This window comes from Coenobita brevimanus, chromosome 61, assembly GCF_032717465.1.
Source record: "Coenobita brevimanus isolate Jiangsu-jjx chromosome 61, ASM3271746v2, whole genome shotgun sequence".
Taxonomy (NCBI): domain Eukaryota; kingdom Metazoa; phylum Arthropoda; class Malacostraca; order Decapoda; family Coenobitidae; genus Coenobita; species Coenobita brevimanus.
In genome coordinates, this window is record NC_137014.1 from 35493659 (window position 1) to 35515246 (window position 21588).

At 44.3% G+C, this 21588-nt stretch overlaps 1 protein-coding gene across 1 annotated transcript in view; it reads left to right on the top strand.

The window, feature by feature from the left end:
- The window catches only part of LOC145403746 (gem-associated protein 5-like), a 410271-nt gene that overhangs the window by 306632 nt on the left and 82051 nt on the right, over positions 1-21588 (top strand). Inside the window, exon 23 of the mRNA XM_080275424.1 lies at positions 3816-3979. Within this exon, the coding sequence (XP_080131550.1) occupies positions 3816-3979 (164 nt within the window). The remainder of the gene's footprint in view (positions 1-3815; positions 3980-21588) is intronic.

Consider the following 21588-nt stretch of genomic DNA (forward strand, 5'->3'; position numbering starts at 1 on the left):
TGCTTCTCATGCCACACTCAAAGAAGCATGAGTTGGAAGAATACTGGTCCATGGACCCCGTACTACCCCCATCCACCTTCAATAAGTACATGGCCAGAGATCGCTTCCGGAACATCATGGGAAACCTGCACTTTGCCAACAATGATGTACCTTCCCAAACCAACCCACTCTGGAAGATCCGGGAGATTCTGAGCAGAATGAAAGATAAGTTTATGTTATTCTTCCACCCCTTTCAGAAGGTTGTCATAGACGAATCCCTGGTTTTGTTCAGAGGATGTTTTAGGTTTGTACAGTACATTCCAAGCAAATGCCATCGCTTTGGAATTAAGTTCTTTGTACTGTGCGACTGTAAGATGGGGTACATCCTTGGCTTCGTCATCTATTCAGCCAGCACTGTCGATCTGGACAAAACGCACACCCTTCTCAGGCTGTGTAGTGAAAGTGCTGCTTGAAAGGTATTTTGGTGGGAATCGTGCTGTATACTGACGACTATTATACAGCACCGAAACTTGCTAAATATTTTCAGAGCACGGCATCGGCTCCTGTGGCACTGTGAAGAGCAATCGCGCCCACTTCCCCAAATTCCCAGAGGCAGGAAACTCGCAGCAAGGAGACATGCACCTACGTAAGTCTGAGAAGATGCTGGCAATACGGTGGCATGACAAGAGGGTCTTGCACATGCTTACCACCGTACACAAGGGGGAAATGAAAGACAGTGGGAAGGTCGACCGTAGGACAGGCGAACCTGTGAGGAAACCTGATGCTGTCTTAGACTATAATATCAACATGCGGCTGGTGGACAAATCCGACATGATGATTAGAGAGATCGACTGCGTCAGGAAGAACACTAGGTGGTACGGGAGTTTTTCTACATCTCATAGACATGATGATGCTGAATGCCTTCATCCTGTACAAGATGAAGGTAAAGCCACCCAAGTCTTTCTGCCTGTGTTCACCAGGACTTGTGCTCAGCAGCTGCTTGAGAGATATGGTAGGGTGACAACAGCAGCTCCAAGGCGCCATGCAGTAAGACTTCTCGACAGACTTGAGCAGAGGGTGTACATGGATCGTCACAGACTGGTGCAAATGCCTGCCACAACCAAGAGGAAGGCTGTGATCCACAGGTGCCAGGCGTGTGCACATACCACCCGACGCACACCTGAGCACAAACGCACCTCTTAGCAGTGCTCTGAGTGCCAGGTTCCCCTCTGCTTTACCTGCTTCTTTGATTACCACAGCCTGAAGCAGTTCTAAAATTGCAAGTGGAAAATGTAAATAATGTGTAAATAGCAAGTGAAAGCAGTGGATGTAAATATGAAGGAACAGTGTAATATAGTTTTATAAGTTACTGCAAGTGACAGTGTATTACATTGTGTAAGTAAAATAGAAGTGTAAATATTGAAAATACAACAGAAAATGTAAATAGAAATGTAAATAAGTAGTAATATAAAAATATGAGTACATATACTTGAAGTTATGACAGTGAAAGTGAAACCGTGGCTCTCTACGTATTTTACTGAAAGAGAAGTTGAATTCCTATAGTGACAATAAACAACTATTACTGAAGGAAACATATGGATAAACACTGAAGATATATATAAGTGTTACATAGTAATAGGAATATAAAGTGTGAGTATTTTTACGAATAATATATGACAGAATACCAGTGGCGAACGAGCGCAAGTGGGAAGGTCATACGCGCTCGTAATTTTCATTGCTTCCACAGTTTTTTTTTTTTTTTTTGTATGGATTCCAAACTATTTGAAAATCATAGAATAGTGTTTCTAGTGATAATATCAGGCTGTGGTAATCATATTACGGGTTGTCGGGAAGTGTAAAGTGGAGGCTTCGTTAACCAACTTCAGAGGTCTCCACAAGTCCTATGGTACTTGACGAAGGCTCAACAAACATCGCAGGAGAAAGCTGAAGGTATGTGCCATATGCATATATAATTTTAATATTCTAGGACTAATAACTGATTTTTGGCATATATTTTTGGAAAGTCTGTCGGAGCGCGAATATCCCAGCGGGACACGCAAGTCAAGCCAAAACAACCCCACGGTTTAGGGGTTAAGGCGCTGTTATCCATCATCATCATAATTGTCATTGTCAGGTTGTCATCGTCATTCACCTTCCCCCTTCCCCCCTGCAGTGGAGTGTGGAAGGGTAAAAGTAGCGAGGAAAAGGGAATAATACAATAGTGGGAAAACTGATCAACAGCATGAAATGGACCAAACATATTCATTCATCATTCAAGCCCCCCAAATCCTGGTTACATCTGACATGTACGCTTATCCACATGTACCTTCATATTATGTATCTGGCAGAGTCAAACTCTTATTTTTCTCTAGTTTCATTGTCTGTTTGTACTGCTTTTTGTGGTGCTGAAGAAGGGTACCATCACTCAATGGCACTGTCATAGCTTGGTGGCTCCACTACCTGGTTATGCAAACACCCCGCAACTCCCTATCCTCTGAAAAGGGGATGATGGACTTCAGGTGGGGGGCAGCTTCAACATATAGTCTACCAGGTTCACAGTCAGATTAGCCTTGGGTAGCAACTGCTACTACTTTTACTACTGTTTTTTGTATTTGCTTTTTTTCTGTTTAGTTTCACTATGCTTTCATTAGCTTCATTGTCTGTTCTTGCTCCATTCTGCTGCAGAGCCAAGAAAAGAGTGGTGAATGAATCCTTTAGACCATTTCTCAGACATATTGTGCTCATGAGTGTTTATCCAGACGCCATAGGCGTCAGGATGTAATGTACTTTTTTTTTTTCAAGCTAAATAATAATAGCCAGTAAGCATTTCACTACTTTTGCTTTTAACTAGAGTTGTGTAAAGCTGTTGGGGTGGGGCAGATGAAGGAGGGGTATTCTGATCTGAAGTATGCAAATGGTTCTGTGCTGCTTTGTTACAGTGAGGAAGACCTTTGTATTGGGGTTGATGAGAACAGAGCAAAGGTAAACATGATAGGTTGTGGTGGTGCACAGTGAAAGAATGTGGTGCCTTGGAATGTAACATTGGTAAAAGTAAAGAATGCTGTCAAGAGGTTCAGGAATGGGGAGCCTGCAGTAGCTCATGAGGTATATGCAGAGATAAAATAATGTAGTGAAGGTAATGTGAAGAAACATTTTCTGGAATAACTCCAGAATGCTTCATGAGTGGAATTGTACTTGTGAAGTGCTGGAAGGCTTTGCATGTACAGAAACAAATGTGACCAAAGTGAGTGCAAAGAATTTAATGGAATAAATTTCCTGAGAGTTGGAGGAAAGGTGCACGTAAGTAAAGTTGTAAGGAAGGTAAGTAATATATCAGAATCCCCAGTAAGTGATAATTTCATTTTAAACATGAAGCAGAGAAACAAAGAAGCCCCATATGCAGCCTCCTTCTTTCATGTTCTATGCCACGAAGGTTGTGGAGTTGCTTACATGACAGGTGTTGGTAGTAAGGAAGTAACATCGCCCCCCCTAAATTCAAGGAAGTGATATTTCCACCCACTGTGTTTCCACTCTAATTGCCTTTTGTAAGTGGCATTTTTTTTTTTTTTTTTTTTTTTTTTTTTTTTTAATGCGAGGAAGAAGGAACCAAAGGCCACGAGCATATGAGTAGTATACTTTCACTTCATGCACTTTATTCAGTCATTTACATTGGTCACTTCTTTGTATGTATACTCATTTACATTGGTCTCTTCTTTGTATGTAGTGGCTGATTCACAGTAGTTTTTGGATTTTACAAAAAGAAAAACAATTCCTGTTGGCTGTTTATTGAAGGACCAAAACTGGTGATTGTATTCAGGATTTGTACTGTTTGGCAGATGAAGGAGGCTGTAGATGTGTTGATGAGGCACAGGCACTTCCGAGAGGCATACACAGTGGCACGGTGTCGGTTGGGCTACGATGAAGAACTACGGGCAACAGTTGTGAGCAGATGGGTTTCCTGTGCCATTTATGAGGGCAACTATGACCTGGCTGCGATTCTGTAAGTCAGTGCAAAAAGAGAGTTTATAATTAAAAGTGTTGTTCAACTTTCGTTTTTACTGCCATATACTGTACAGTGCTGACTATGTGTCTACATTTGGTGGTGCTGTGCATCTTAGGTGGAACAATTGTGCCAGGGAGCCAAGCCTCCTCTTATTTCCCTGCACCTTGCTGTGGGAAGGACCTTTGTCCGACTGTGGTAAGTGGATGTCGACCACAATCGGATGTTGGATTCCAGCGTGATGTAAATACGAGGTCTGTCCAGGAAGAAACCAAATTTTTTCAGGAGTGCATCAATTAGCAACTTTGTCATGATCGCAGTGGGAGCACTGTATAGGAGAGACTTCGAGCTTTAGTCTAACACAAGCCATATCACCCAACATCACTTAGTCATCGAGGTACACACACTTGAGTGAACAGGTGTTTAGTGCATTTCAAGAATTTTCTTCAGTCTCCTTTATCAACTGAAATCGGTAATCTTTGAGGATGAATTTCAAATTTGAGAGGGGGAGGGGAGTCCCCAGGGGCCAAATCCAGAAATTAGGGTGGCTGGGGGACGATAGCCTAAAAGTCACTGATAAGGAGTGACATGTGATTAGGTGCATTGTCATGGTGTAAGACAGTATGGATCAGTTGGGTCAAGGATTGTGTGGGTAAAGTTGAAAGTTGGAATACAAATGTGGGCGATTGTGTGTGTGTATGCGCCAACGCAAGATCGTGCTAAAAGAGTGAGAGAAGAGTTCTGGACAAATGTGGAAGTGTGCATGGAAAAGTTTGGAAGGAATGAGAGAGTGTTTTTGATTGGTGATATGAATGGTAAAGTTGGAAATGTGAAGGTGGATGGAATAGTTAGTGAGTGGGGTGTGCCTGCAGAGATAGATGAGAATGAGAGTGCGTTAGTGGACATTTGTGCTGGGAGGGGGTTGGTGATAGCCAATACCCTCTTCAGGCATAAAATGATCCACAGGTATACATGGCGAGTGATGAGAAGGGTGGGTGGTGAACTGAATGAAAGGAAGGCAATGATTGATTATGTGTGTGTGGATGAAAGGATGCGAAGATGTGTAAAGGATGCAAGAGTGTATAGAGGTTGGGGGAGTGGACTTTCTGACCACTACTTGGTGGTGGCCAGAATTAGAATGCAAGTAAGATGGAGGAATAGAAGAAGGGAAAGACGAGAGGAAGGAGTAGTTGCAAGGAGAGTGGAAAGGTTACAAGAGGATGAGAAAAAGGCAGGGTATAAGAGAGAAGTGGAGGAACAATTGGGCAAATATGAATTGGAGCAGATGGGAGACGTGGAAGGTGTGTGTAAGATATTTACAGAAGAAATATGTGCAGCATGTGATGTGGTGTGTGGAAGGAAGAGAAGACGGAGGGGGGTGCAAGGAACAGCGTGGTGGACTGAAGAGGTGAAACAGGCTGTGGCACAAAAGAAGAAAGCATACAATGAATGGATGAGAAATAGGGGCGTGGAAGAAGTTGAGAGGCGGAAGAGGGAGTTACATGTGGAAAGAAAGAGAGAGGTGAAAAGATTAGTAAGAGAGAGTAAGAAGAGAGTGGATGAGGAATTTGGAAGGAATTTGAGTGTAAAGTGGAGGGACTGTAAGAAAATGTTCTGGAGAGAAGTGAAAAGAGTAAGACAGGGTGGAAGTGAAGTTAGCAGGGGAGTGAAAGATAAAAATGGTAGGTTACTAGTGGAGAAGGGAGAAAAAGTGAGCAGATGGAGAGAACACTTTAAGGAATTGTTGAAGGTAGAGGATGGAAGTAATGCGAGTATAAGTGGCTGGGGAATGGCTGGGAGAAGGAGGGAGGTGAGAAGACAGGAAGAAATCAGTAGGATAGAAGTTGTGGAAGCAATGAAGAAAGTTAAATCGGGGAAAGCCCCAGGAATTGATGGAGTGTGTGGTGAAATTCTGAAGCATGGGGGAGAGATAGTAGTAGCATGGATGTGGAAGATATGCAGATTGGCCTGGGAGGAAGGTAGAGTCCCGGAGGATTGGAAGTCAGGTATAATTATTCCCTTGTACAAAGGAAAAAGGGAAAAAGAAGTGTGTGGTAATCATAGGGGCATTTGTCTTCTTAGTATAATAGGAAAAGTGTATGGTAGGATAGTTATAGACAGAGTTAGAGAAAGAACAGAGAAATTAGTTGGAGAAGAACAGGGAGGCTTTAGGAAGGGAAGAGGTTGTATAGATCAGATATTCATTCTTAGATCTTTAGTGGAAAAGTTTCTAGAGAAGGGAAAGAAGTTGTATGCGGCTTTCATGGATTTGGAGAAAGCATATGACAGGGTGGATAGACAAGGATTGTGGAAAGTGTTAAGAATATATGGAGTAGATGGGAAGTTGTTGAATGCTGTGAAGAGTATGTATGATGGTGCGAAGGCTGCTGTGTGTGTGGATGGTGAACTAAGTGAATTTTTCTCTTTGAAAGTTGGTTTGAAACAGGGATGTGTCATGTCTCCATGGTTGTTCAATCTGTACATGGATGAGGTAATAAAAGAGGTACAAGGTAGGGTAGTGGATGTTGGAGTGGCCCTGGTGAGAGAGGATCGTTTCGTTTCGTTTTTAAAGGCTCCAACATGCTTGCATGTGTCGGCCTTGGTCACCTAATGGCGGCTCTCCACGCTCCACGATCCATTGCAGCCTCCCTGTTCAGTCCCTTAACCCTAAGGTCACACTTAATGACCTCGTCCCATGTCTTTCTCGGTCTACCCCTCACAACCCCACCCCCAATATTAACACTTCTCACCTTCCTCACCCAATTATCATCCCCCATCCTCTCCACATGTCCAGACCACCTCAGTCTACCTCTCCTCATCACAACACCAATACACTCCAGTCCCATCCTACCTCTCAACTCTTCCATCGTAAACCCAGCCCCTCCAGGCCTTGGACGCAGGGATGCACTGCACATCCACCTAATCATTGTCATTTCTGTACGTCTGAGCCAGCGAATGTCTTCCTCCTTCACTGCCCAGGTCTCACTGCCATACAGCATTACACTCCTAACACATGCTGCATACAAAGACCCCTTAGCACATAGGGAGAGCCCTCTCAATGTCAGGAGAGGCAAGAGCTCCCTGAACTTCTTCCAACCACTTCTCACCCTAGCCACAGAGCTAGCTCCAGACCCACCTCCACCACACAACATGTCTCCCAAATAACAAAACTCTTCCACACACTCAAGAGATTCACCAGCAAGTTCAATCCTTTCACGTCTGACGATCTCCACCTGCTCACCCCGACATGCCGTACACATAAAATCAGCATTATCTCGCAGTCTACCTCTGATACCACTACATCTCTTATGCACCCGTTTATCACACACACTGCACAAGATGGAATTACTTCCCACGCCCTTGTGGCAAACTGCACATGGCCACTCTCCCTCGTCTTTGACAGTACCGCCACCAACCCTAGATATCATCACTTTTGTTTTATCTGCATTTACCCTTAAACCCTTTTGCCCCATACCATCTCTCCACTTCCTAAACCTTTCCTCCGCCTCCCTTTCATTCTCTGCAATCAACACCAAATCATCAGCATACAACAACTCCCACGGGAGTCCGTTTCTAAAGTCACGTGAAAGGGCTTCAGGTACCATGATAAACAACATGGGACTCAAGACTGACCCCTGATGCACACCAACATTCACGGAGAACTCATCACTCAAATCTCCATTCACTCTCACCTGGGTGTGAGTGCCCACATACATGGCCATAACCACCCTAACCAGCCACTCCTCCAAGCCAAGCTTTCTCATTGCCCACTTCACCACCTCTCTAGGGACTCTGTCAAAGGCCTTTTCCAAATCAACAAAAACAAAATAAAGATCCCTTCTCCTACCAATATATTTTTCCTGAAGCTGTCGAACAATGAATATGGCATCAGTGGTCCCCCTACCTGGCATAAACCCAAACTGCATCTCATCAATATTCACTCTTTCTCTAATCATACCTTCTAAAACTCTCTCCATTACCTTCATTATCTGATCTAAAAGCTTTATACCTCTATAATTTCCTCTTTCCAGGGCATCACCCTTCCCTTTATACACATTTACAATTACACTCTTCAGCCAATCATCTGGGACAACACACTCATAAATAATCCTGTTTATCAGGTCGGTGACTAAACTCACCCCAATATCGCCTGAGGCCTTCAACATTTCGGCAGTCAACCCAGACACACCTGCTGCCTTCCCCACCCTCATCCTGCCTATTGCCTCACTCACAGTAGCAGTATCAATCAAAGGCTAAGGGCCAGACACTGGATCTGCTGGCTCCAAACCTTCCCTGTCCCAGTCAAACTCCTCATTCAACAACCGGTTATAATGCTCTCTCCATGCATCTTTAATATCCTCACTGTTCACCACTACCCTTCCTTCATCATTCCTCACACACTGCTCACCTATGATATCCCGATTATCCCTCTTCATCTGACCTGCCACCCTAAATATATATTTCCTTTCCCCATGATTTAGGTTATCAAGTAATTGTCTCTGTGACTCAGACTTTGCCCTGTATACCTCTCTCCTAGCCCTACGCTTGGCAGCCAAATATTCCTCTTTGCTACCACCCTTCTTCCATTCCCGGAAAAGCCTTCTTTTCTCCTTAATTACAGCTTCTACACCCTCATCCCACCACCAAGTTACTTTATGTCTTGGTGGTCCTCTTGTCCAGCCGCATGTTACATCAGTAACTCTCAAGAAATTGTTCTTGAGGGCTCTGTACTGTTCATTAACGCCTCTGTCTACAGCTCCCTGTTCAGCCACCACTCTCCTCAACTCGCTATAGAAGGCATCCCTTACTACTTGGTTTTTCAGCTTCCATATTTTCCTCCTAGGTACATAAGTCCTCTTTTTCATCACTTGTTCTTTAAGCACCATATCACAAATCAATAGTTTGTGCTGCTGCACACACTTCTCACTTCCTATAACTTTAACATCCCTCACTAACCTCCTATCGGCCCTCCTAACCAGAAAATAATCTATCTGACTGCTATTTCCCCCAGACTTATACGTAATTAACCTACTGTCTCTTTTCCTAAAATATGTGTTGCACACAATCATGTCCGTTGCCTCCCCAAACTCGAGTATCCTATCCCCTTCTGCATTCCTTAGACCATATGCACATCCCCCATGCACTCCTTCATAACCTTGTGCTGCTTCACTTACATGACCATTTAAGTCCCCTCCCAAAATCACTATCTCATCATCCCGCATACCACCCACTACACGTATTAAATCATCCCAAAATCTATCTTTCTCTGATTCATCCAATCCTGCCTGTGGAGCATATGCCGATATAATCACAGCTATCTTTCTTCCCAACAGAATTTTCACTACCAATATCCTATCGCTTACTCTCAAAACATCCATAACATATTCCACCCATTTCTCCGCAACCATCACACCAACACCTCCATATCCGTCTGTCCCTGTACTGTTGTTTGCAGATGATACTGTGTTGTTGAGTGAAGACGAAGGGGAGCTGCAAGGCTTGGTGGATGAGTTTGAGAGAGTGTGTAAGAAACGGAATCTAAAGGTGAATGTAGGGAAGAGTAAAGTGATGGTCTTTGAGAGAGGTGAAGTCAGTGAATGTACAGCGAGGTTGGATGGTGAGGAATTGGAAAATGTGAGTACGTTTAAGTACTTGGGTAGTGTGATGAGTAAGGATGGAGGTTTGGAGGGTGAAGTGCTTGAAAGGGTACAGCAGGGAAGAAAGGTTGCTGGTTCTTTGAAAGCAGTGATAAGAAACAGGGAAGTGAGCATGGAAGTGAAAAAGTTACTACATGACAGTATTGTGATACCAACTCTAACGTACGGAAGTGAAGCTTGGACATTGTTGGAAGGGCACAAGTCAAGAGTGAGAGCAGTGAAAATGAGTTATTTAAGAGGAGCCTGTAGAGTCACGTGGAGAGATAGGCTGACGAATGAGGATATAAAGGAGCGTTGTGGTGTGGATGTGGATGTGATAGGAAGCGTTATGAGGAACACACTGAGGTGGTTTGGCCATGTGGAGAGGATGGAGGGTGAAAGACTGACGAAGAGAGTGTATGTGAGTGAGGTGGAGGGGGGAAGAGGGAGGGGGAGGCCGAGGATGAGATGGAGGGATGGGGTGGAGAGGTATATGAGAGAGGGGGGTGTGAGTTGGGAGCAGGGCAGTGAAATGGCGGGGGACAGGGCGACTTGGAGGCGATTTGTTTGTGGCCACCCCAAATGGGATTGAGGCGTCTGGCAATAGATACATAGATAGTCATGGTGTGGCAACCAGGTTTTGTTTTTCCACACCTTAGGCCTCTTCCATGACACTGCCTCCCTAAAATTCTTCAGGACATCAAAGTGAAACTCTTATTGGCTGTCTGACCACGTGGAACCAATTCATAATGTATGCCGCTGTCCCAGTTAGAAAAGACAATCAACATTACCTTCACATTGGAGCAACTTTGACTTGCTTTTTTTTTTTTTGGTTGCAGTAACGTTGCTCCAACTCACTGAGATGACTGCCTTTTGGTTTCTACATTGTAGCCATACACCCACATGTCATCACCCGTTATGACATTTTTCATAAAGTAAAAGTTTTTCCCAGTTGAAACAAAATTTCATGCAAACATATTGCTCATCAAGATCCTTCATTGTTCAGCTTTCAATAAATTTCCAAGTGCACTTAACATGTGTTCATTGAAGCTCGTGTAACTCAATGATGCGGCAGTGTTAGACTAAAGCTCAGTCACCAGTACACAGTACTCCTGTCGCGATCACAATACAGCTGCCAGTTGGTGCGCTATTTAAAAACTTCATTTTCTTTTTGGACAGCTCTTATACTGTACTGTACTGTACCTGTAGGATAACCCAACAGAAGCAGTCACTTGCCTGTGGTCCACAGGTCTACTCAGCCAGACTGACTGGGATTAAACAATAACAGTTACAGGCCCTTACATTTCAGATTTCTTATAAAATACATCAGTTTGAGGAGTCTCTTGTCTGTGCTGAGTAAAACTGTCTGGCAGTAGTTCCGTCTGTCTGACTATTGCCAGATGCTTTAATCCCATAAGGGGCTGCCACAAACAAATTGCTTGCACATTGCCCTGTTGTCTGTCATTTGGTTGTCCTCCCTCCAACTCACCCCTGCCCCCCCCTCTTCACTCCTGCCCACCATCTCATCCTTTTGGTCTCCCCCTTCCCCCTCCCTCCTCCATCTCATCCTTTTTGGTCTCCCCCCTCCCCATTCCCCCTCCATCTCAACATTTTGGTCTCCTCTCCTCCTTTTCCCCTCCTTCACCTCACTCAGATACACACATCTAGCGAGTCTCATTTTCCATCCTCCACATGGTCAAACCATCTCTTAGCATTTTCAGTCACATCCACATCAACACGACAGTGCTCCATTGCTTCCTCATTTGTTTGTCTGTCTCTCCATGAAACTCCATATGCTCCTTTCGGATGACTAATTTCCAGTACTCATAACATTCATCACAATTTTGTCGTGCAGCAGCATTTTTATTTCCATACCCACTTCCCTATTCCATATCACTGCATTCAGTGAACCAGCAACCTTTCTACCCTGCTGCACACTATTAAGAACTTCATCCTCCAAACTTTTGTTCTTACTTTTCACTACATAGGTATTGTACTTGAATGGACACACATTCTCCATTTCCATGTTTTCTGACCTCTTTGTGCATGCTGTGGCTTCATTTCTCTCAAAGACCATAACTTCTATTTACATTCACATTGGATTCTATTTCCTATATACATTCCTATTCTCATTCACCAGACCTTGCAGCTCACATTCATTGTCACTTCCCAGAACAATGCAGTATTGTCAGCAGACAGTAATACTGGAAGCTTGCCGTCTCTCTTTAGAGTCACTCCAGCATCCACCGCCCAGTCTATTATTTCTTTTGTACCTCCATCCAAATGCAAATTGAACAACCATAGAGACATGACAACCTGAGCAGTAGTTAGAATAGAATAAGTAGATAAGACATCCTTGAATTACAGGGATTAATGGAGACTTTCTGACTCCTTTAGTCCAAGAGATAATTCATAAGGTGAATAAAATTGTGTAGCACCAACCAGATTGATAAAAGATAAACATGTCCTCAAACTGGAGGGTTATGAAGATTAAGTAGGGTGGTGGAAACTCCATTTTGCCATTACCATTTGTCAGGTTTCAGCAGTTTCTCCCCTCTAGGTTTAAGGAGTTGGTGCTACAGTTGTAACAGGATTTAAGAATTTTCTTAAACATTGCTGCTTCAATCGAGACAGGTAGGTGGTTCAGAGTATTGTTTTAACTCCGTAGTATCAGTTATACCAGGTTTATTCTTGATACTGTCACACTTTGTCATATTATGAGAGATCTATGGGTGTGATGAGGTTAGAACTGGACTCCATTAATCCCTTTATTATCAGAAAGTCTTTTACATTTTAATCTTACTTAGGTCAGATTGTTATTTACAGTATTTATTTATTTTTTAATAGAACAGAGGAAGGACAAATGAATAAAGAGATATAATGCACCAGATTACTGGTATCCTCCATTCATAAAATATCTAACAGTTGGACTTGAACAGCTGTGGGTTGAAGTTTGAGGGGAAACAACTCTGGGGAAGTGATTTCCAGATAAATGCAGTTCGGGGAATAAACGAATTCTGATAGGTAGATGTTCTGCAATATGGCTCTGTGACATTCAAGTCATGAATGCTACCAGATGCCCATGTGGCATGAGGGAAGGCATGGAGATGTGGCACAATGGATGCAACTTTGTCTGAGATTTTGCCATAAAAGTAGCTGTAAAATAATGCAAGGGAGGCAACATTCCTTCTTACTTGTAGTGGAGGTAGTTTATTTATAATAGCAGGGTTATTGATATTTCCAACAGCTTTGTACTGAATTATGGTATGTCTGGTTGTTTTAATGCAACCTCTTCGCATCCATTCCACAAGGATGAGCAATATTCAAGCTGAGAGCGCACACAACTCTTATAAATTATAGCTAACTGCTCGTCAGTGAAGAAGTTACGGACTCTGTACAATAATCTAGGTTTCTTTGAGGCGGTTTTAGCAGGTGATCTGACATGAGAGGTTCAGCTGAGGGCATTTTTAAGTGAGACACTGAGAATTTCATTACTTTTAGAGATGGGAATATTAGTAGCATTGAAGGTCATATATAAATCTGGCAATATCTGTCTGTTAGTAAATTGTATATATTTGGTTTTACTAATATTAAATGAGACAAGGTTGTTTTGTCCCCATTCATTGATCTTAGATGAGCCTTGATTTATGGAGATGGCTGTACTGAGTTGAGAGTTAGAGATATTAGACTTTGTAAATGGGTGCTTGAGTATTAATGAACTGTGAAGTGTTGAGTCATCTCCATATGAATGGATGGGATTGTGGGTGACAGATAAGAGATCATTAATATGAACCAGGAACAGGGTTGGCACCAGAACTGATCCCTATGGCACACTGGTGTTGATTGAAAATTAGAATATACATCATCTACTTTAACTCTTATTTTTCTGTCGCTTAGGTATGGGGAAAGCAGAGGAGCAAAAGACATTAGTCCATAGCAAGGGAGTTTGGACAGCAGGGAACCGTGCCACACTGTTGAAAGCTTTAGAAAAATGAAGGGCTACTGCATGAGTTTCTCCATGTTGGTCAGTTGATTGATGGATGGTATGAGTCAGGAGATTGAGTATGTCAGTGGTGGATCTTTCTTGGTGATAACCATATTGTCTATCACTAATTAAGATGTTGGATTCAGGATGTTTAACTATGTAATTATTAATTAAAATTTCAAATACTTTACCAAGAAACGATGTGACAGCTATTGGTCTGTAATCAGTGGGGTCAGAGGAACTTCATTTCTTTGAAATTGGGTGGATATTGGCATCTTTCCGTGAATTAGGGAATGAAGACGTACGTGTGCATAGTCTGAATAATTAAGCTGGAACAGAGGCAAGTTCTGGGGAACACTTTTTCAAAACAATTGGTGGAATTCCATCTGGGCCTGGAGCTTTGTTGGTTGGTAAATTGTGTAGCCTGGATTTTACACACATCTGTATTTTAAGTGGAACAATTTCAGGAGAGTCAAGTTGTAGTACTGGGACATTCTGGCTGACTTCCAAATGTACTGGCAAAGATATTCACTTTCCCACATGGGTCTTTTGTAATGTTTCCATCTGAAGACTTCAGTGGGGGAATGGATGATGACTTGTTAAAGTTATTATTGAAAGAATTGAGAGTTGACCAGAATATTCTATTGTCATTAGGGTGTTAAGTAATTTTGATGGTTGATTTTGAAAAATGTTTGATTTAGTGAGATTTATTACAGCTTTTGCATGGTTATTAGCAATTTTATATTGACAGAGTGATTCAGATGCTTTAGGATTTTATATAAGAGTTATATGCTAATGACTTTTAGGCCGTTGCTCTGGCGCAGTTGCTATCAAACCATTTTGGAGAGTTCAATCTTTTAGTGAACAGTTGACTTCTATCTATCTATCTATCTATTGCCAGACGCCTCAATCCCGTTTGGGGTGGCCACAAACAAATCGCCTCCAAGTTGCCCTGTCCCCCGCCATTTCACTGCCCTGTTCCCAACTCACACCCCCTCTCTCATATACCTCTCCACCCCATCCCTCCATCTCATCCTCGGCCTCCCCCTCCCTCTTCCCCCCTCCACCTCACTCACATACACTCTCTTCGTCAGTCTTTCACCCTCCATCCTCTCCACATGACCAAACCACCTCAGTGTGTTCCTCATAACGCTTCCTATCACATCCACATCAACACCACAACGCTCCTTTATATCTTCATTAGTCAGCCTGTCTCTCCATGTGACTCTACAGGCTCCTCTTAAATAACTCATTTCCACTGCTCTCACTCTTGACTTGTGCCCTTCCAACAACGTCCAAGTTTCACTTCCGTACGTTAGAGTTGGTATCACAATACTGTCATGTAGTAACTTTTTCACTTCCATGCTCACTTCGCTGTTTCTTATCACTGCTTTCAAAGAACCAGCAACCTTTCTTCCCTGCTGTACCCTTTCAAGCACTTCACCCTCCAAACCTCCATCTTTACTCATCACACTACCCAAGTACTTAAACGTACTCACATTTTCCAAATCCTCACCATCCAACCTCGCTGTACATTCACTGACATCACCTCTCTCAAAGACCATCACTTTACTCTTCCCTACATTCACCTTTAGATTCCGTTTCTTACACACTCTCCCAAACTCATCCACCAAGCCTTGCAGCTCCCCTTCGTCTTCACTCAACAACACAGTATCATCTGCAAACAACAGTACAGGGAGTTTCCAAACACTATCCTCTCTCACCAGGGCCACTCCAACATCCACTACCGTACCTTGTACCTCTTTTATTACCCCCTCCAAATGCAACGTTGGGTCAGGTTAGTACTTGGATGGGTGACTGCCTGGGAACACCAGATGCTGTTGGCATCCCTACGTGTCAAGTGGGGTTGGTGGAGGATTAGTGCCCCTCCCTGTAAAACAATTAACTCTAAGCCCTTGGCCACCCCGTTTGGGATACATGGCGTCTGGCAATGAATGAATGAAAAATATACAGATTGAACAAGCATGGCGACATGACACATCCCTGTTTCAACCCAACTTTCAAAGAGAAAAATTCACTTAGTTCACCATCCACACGCACTGCAGCCTTCTCACCATCGTACATACTCTTCACAGCATTCAACAACTTTCCATCTACTCCATATATTCTTAACACTTTCCACAATCCTTGTCTATCCACCCTGTCATATGCTTTCTCCAAATCCATGAAAGCCGCATACAACCTCTTTCCCCTCTCTAGAAACTTTTCCACTAAAGATCTAAGAATGAATATCTGATCTACACAACCTCTTCCCTTCCTAAAGCCTCCTTGTTCTTCTCCAACTAATTTCTCTGTTCTTTCTCTGACTCTGTCAACAAGTATCCCACCATACCACCTTTCCTACCATACTAAGAAGACAAATGCCCCTATGATTACCACACACTTCTTTTTCCCCTTTTCCTTTGTACAAGGGAACAGTCATACCTGACTTCCAATCCTCCGGGACTCTACCTTCCTCCCAGGCCAATCTGCACATCTTCCACATCCATTCTACTACTATCTCTCCCCCATGCTTCAGCATTTCACCACACACTCCATCAATTCGTGGGGCTTTCCCTGATTTAACTTTCTTCATTGCTTCCACAACTTCTATCCTACTGATTTCTTCCTGTCTTCTCACCTCCCTCCTTCTCCCAGCCATTCCCCAGCCACTTATACTCGCATTACTTCCATCCTCTACGTTCAACAATTCCTTAAAGTGTTCTCTCCATCTGCTCACTTTTTCTCCCTTCTCCACTAGTAGTCTACCATTTTTATCTTTCACTCCCCTGCTAACTTCACTTCCACCCTGTCTTACTCTTTTCACAGTTGACTTGGTATGAATAAATCCATGCCAGCAAGTATTAAGTCATTAATGTGGGACTGGGTAGAATTGACTTCACTAGAGAAGACAGATTGCCATGGAATGTCAGCAAGATAATTTCTAGATCCATCTCAGTTTGCCCTATCAAAGTGCCATTGGGTCACCCTGACAGGTTCAGAACAGGGAAGTTTGGGGAGCTGACTAATGAGGCTTTGATGAGATTGTGGTCAGAGGATCCAAGTGGTGACAGTACCTCTATCCTGTATTGATCTGGATTATTTGTTAGGAATAGAGCCAAGAGATGGGCATTATGGTCAGGATTATGTGGTATTCTGGTTGGTTGCTTTACCAGTTGCGTGCGAATAAATGATTCTGCAAACAGCTCGCACTCTAGACCAGTTTCATCAGTTCTGGCAGAATGCAATAACCATTCAACATTATGTACGTTAAAATCACCCAAAATGGTAACTTCGATGCTAAGGGCAAGGTTAAGCTCACTCAACTGTGTGGATATGGAGTCAAATACACTGGGTTCTGAAGAAGTGTTGGGGGAGCGATAGACTACACAGATATATTTGGTAATGTTTACATTATTTAGTTTATGCAGTGAGTAATCAAAATTAGTTGAAGTGAAGTTTAGAACAGTGTCAACTGCATATTCAGATTTGATATAACAACAGGTGCCACCCTTGTTACGGAAGTTTTTGACGAGATGGTAACCAGGAAAACAAAATGGGGATATTTCGGTAGAGGGAGAGATTTATGGTTCTGTGAGGAACAGGGCCAGAGGGGATGTGGACTGTAGGAAAATATTAACTGAATTCAGATTGGTGATGAGACCACGGATATTGTGAAGAATAAGGGCGCACCTGCACTTCTCTGCTGACGAGCATGAATGGAATTTGCAACAGTCGCTGCTTGCACAGTCGCTTGATGGTGACCTGGATGACCCTGTGCCACCAGCCCTACCACAGTCTGAGATACCACCTCGTTTGCTAGTAATAATGCAGCGACCATTGCAAACGGAGTGAAAATAGGTGTGATATCTAATGTGCATGTAGTGTGGTGTAGACAGTTGAAGGTAGAGGTGGCATAGACAGTTGAAGGTAGATTGTTGTACCCAACTCCAGAAAGACTTCTGGTAGTGTGGGGATAAGGAGGATTGTTTGCTATGTGATTCTAATTCACCCAAGGAACTCAGCTGTATTATTATATATTTGAAAATATGGTAAAGTGGAGTTGGGGCCCCTCTGTATGATGAGGTTTACATTAAGTGAAAATCCTTTGCATAGTGATTTAGCACATACTGTAGTGAGGCAATTATAACATGGGTCCAATGGGGATATGTTTTTGGTCAAGGGCCACACACCCACAAAAGCCTGAAAGAAAGTTTCCAAGATACTTTAAGTGAGTCTTTGACCTGTCTGATTTATCACCATCCCTCCCCGATGCAAGGGGAGAGCTGGCATCCCTAGGTATTCACTTGAGATCGTCAGGAGCAGACAAGGAGAGCGATGCGGTGAGGTGGCGGGAGAACGATGTGGGGAGGGAATGGTGGGGAAGTGTTGAGGGGGGAAGGGAAGCCAGGTTAATAGGAGGAGGAGATGGAGGCAGGTGAGTCAGGATGGTGCATCAGTGCTCCACTGGTGGAGGGCATCTGCTCTTCCTGCATGCTGCTGGATGTCTTGGGTGGGAAGAATGATCTTATCAGTGTTTGCCTAACATCACATTCTTGTCTGCAAGTAGCTTGAAGTACATACACAAGCCGTTCTCTATTACATAGCAGTGTTGCATCACTCTGGGCAGGGTTTGGATTGTTTGTTTGTGTGAATGTGAGGGTGTAGTTCATCATTCATAAAAATTCCTTAAGAGTCTTCAAATCCAACACTAATGCAGGGCTCATCGTTCTACCTCCTCTCCATCTTCCTCTCCTTGTGCCATCTGCTCTTTTACTTCTGTCAACTCCTTGTTGGAAATAATTTTGGTGTGACTGTTGAGGTCCTCCTGAGTGTCTTCTTCATCCATCTTCTCAAACCCTGCCTTGTGGGAGAGATCAGTGATGTCCCTGCAGATCTGCCTAACAGGAGGAAACCTGGCAAATGGGTAAACGCACTCAGACTACACCTTGTGCCTTACTGCATTTAGGGTGCTCTCCTTAACCTTTTTACACGCAGTAGTATATTGTCCACAGCATTCTTGGTGTTGTACTTCTTCCATAAGGCCTTGGCCAAGTTCCTCTCCCTGAATTGCTTGCTGTCACCAGCTGCCCCATCATACATCACAGGTAATGCACGTCAAATGAGGCTGTCACCCTTTGGTCCGTGGTTGGAGCATGTGGGATATTATATATATATTGTACATGTGTAATAATGTGGGTTGTATATTCGACTAGTTGGCTACCCTGCCAAGAGGCAGCGCTGGCGTCATTCAGGCCCCGCCACTCGTGCTGTAAGGACTCTCTGTTTTGTTAAGGAGCATTACCCCCCTTAACTTTTGTGTTGTGCACTTGTACTCATATTGGGCAAAACAGAACCTACGTTTAAGTAACTCAGTGTTTCTGTGACCCAGCCAAAGTGAAGGTAGTTCCAGGCCCTTGAGAATAAGACACATGGCTCAGTGAGTTACCCAGAGTACAGCATGCAAGTGCATCCACCATTAATGGCTAGTATCATCTCCCCATCACTCCTGACGACGTGGGATAATGCCCTTCAGTGACTTCCTGAGTGTGTGTGTAGTGCAGTTCTGTAGTGTCTAGTGTAGTGCAGAGCAGTGCAGTGCTGTAGTGCCAAGTGTAATGCAGTGCAGTGGTGTTTTATGGTGGTCAGGACCCAAGCGAAAGCACAGTGTCTGAGAGAGGTGTGGCATACCCCCTCTTCCCACTGTGGCTAAGCACACACTGAGGCTGCCAGAGTCACATATGGCCGTGCATCACCACCACCACCTCCCACGCACTCATGTGCACCCAAACATTTAATGGTAGAAAAGATTTCTTATTCATGGGTTTTCATCTGTCTGCTTTGCATCAATCCGAGCCATGGAGGAGTTGACCGCAGAGCAGACCACGCACACAATCATGGGTAAAGGGCAAAAGAAACCTACAGCAGCAACAGGGGAGAACCAGCCCCCTCCCATGTCACCAAGGAAGGAGAAAGACTCACCCCATTTTCAAGCTGCCTCCCCTCCACAAGCATCACTGGATATTGCAACTCTTTTATGTTGGGGAGGACCAGGAGGAGCAAAGGGCATTACAAAAGCGAGCATGTCATGCTGAGGAAGAGGAGCACCGTCGAGAGGAGGAACAGTGCTGTGCACCAGATGAAGCGGCACGTTTTCAAGCCCTCATTTCACAGCTGCGCCCCCCACACTCCAGCACCTTTCCACCCTCACTGCCCACAACCAGCCATTCCACCTCGCCCAGTCACACCCCACGCCCAAATCCTCCCAAGGCGATCGTCAGCCTACCACCAGCACTCCTTCCAGATGTATCCTTTCAAAATTTCAGAGAATGGAAATGGAAATTGGTGGACAATTCTATGATGGCTGACCTCCCAAGCTTGCCACTTAGGAAACAACTGATCCAGTTACGTTTGTGCCTCTCTCACAAGACCCAACACATATTAGAGCACAAGCTACAGGTGCTGCCAGATGACACACTTCCTTTTAATGAGGTGCTGGACAAGCTGGAGCAGCACATTAACGGCCAGACAAATGAGGCGTTACATCAGCGTGAGCTTTTCTGTTGCAAACAGATGGCAGGCGAATCTTTTAATGACTTCTGTGTTAGGCTCAAGAATGCAGCTGTAACTGTTGAGATTTGCCAAAGCCAGAGTAAGGTCTGTAAGGAGACTCAGCTCAAGCAAGTGATTCTGATGGGAGTACGAGAGAGTGAATTAGTCCAACGCCTAATCTCACTTGCCCCTGCCAGCTTGCTGGATGAGGTGGTACAGGAATGTTATACAGTACTTATGAGGCTACAAGAAACACCGCATCAGCAATAACATCTCCTCCTACTGCAGTAAGGGCCACCTCCCAGTACAAGGACAAAAAGAAGACCCACAACGTTAAGGTTGGCCTACCCATAGCAAAGACACCCGACACCCCCTGCACCAGTTGCAGCCGGCTACACGAGGTGCAACCATGCCCAGCCGCAGAGTCATTATGCGACAGTGGTGGGCAAAAGAGGCATTGGTCCAGGACAGTTAGGTGCCCAGCCAACAATGTTACCTGCAAAATATGTGGTCAAGATGGCCACTACAAAAAGTGCTGCTCTGCTTCCAAGTCCAAACCTCAATGGCAACGAGGTAGGCAGCCCCCACATGCTAGCACAGGATACATTCAGTCCCCCAGTAGTGGCCCACACACCTATGGTCAGCACCCGAGCCACATCAGGAGAGTGAGCTCCACCTCACGCGCCAGAGCTGAGTGTCCTCAGCCATTCACAATCACCATCACCTATGGCAAGGTGTCAGGACATTTACAGATGCTCCCCGATACTGGCGCTGATTCCACAGCTGTAGGCCTGGATCACTTCCAGCACCTAGGCTTGTCCAGGCATGACTTGAAGCCACCGCCCAAGGGTAAATGCTTCACAGCTGACGGGTCTGAAATGGCTCCAGCTCTCGGCACGTTCAAAGCAAAAATTATATTTGCCAAAAAGACAACTATAACATGGATCGATGTCCATGAAGGCATGCCGACCCCTTTGCTGTCCTGCCATGATTGCAGGGAGTTGGCAGTCATCTCGGGGAAGTTCCCAAGCCAGTCCTCAAGGTGACTTATGCCAAAAGGCTGCATGCAGTTGGCAGCAACGAGAGTGGCCCAGCATTAACACACACACACACACACACACACACACACACACACACACACACACACACACACACACACACACCTGCGGTCGACCATGACACTGTCCCACCCCTCGCTTTGTCACCACCACTACCTCTCACAAACAACACAAGCCCCTCACAGGCTAAGGAGTGCCTCATGAGGAAGTTCAGTGATGTGCTTGTGACCAAGGGGACTTGAAAAATAAGCCACTCAGGAAAATGGTTGGTCCACCCATGAAGATCCACCTAAGGGAAGATGCAAAGCCTTTTGCCATACATACCCCTCACCTGATCCCCCTCGTTTTCCGAGAGTCAGTGAATCAAGAGCTGGACTC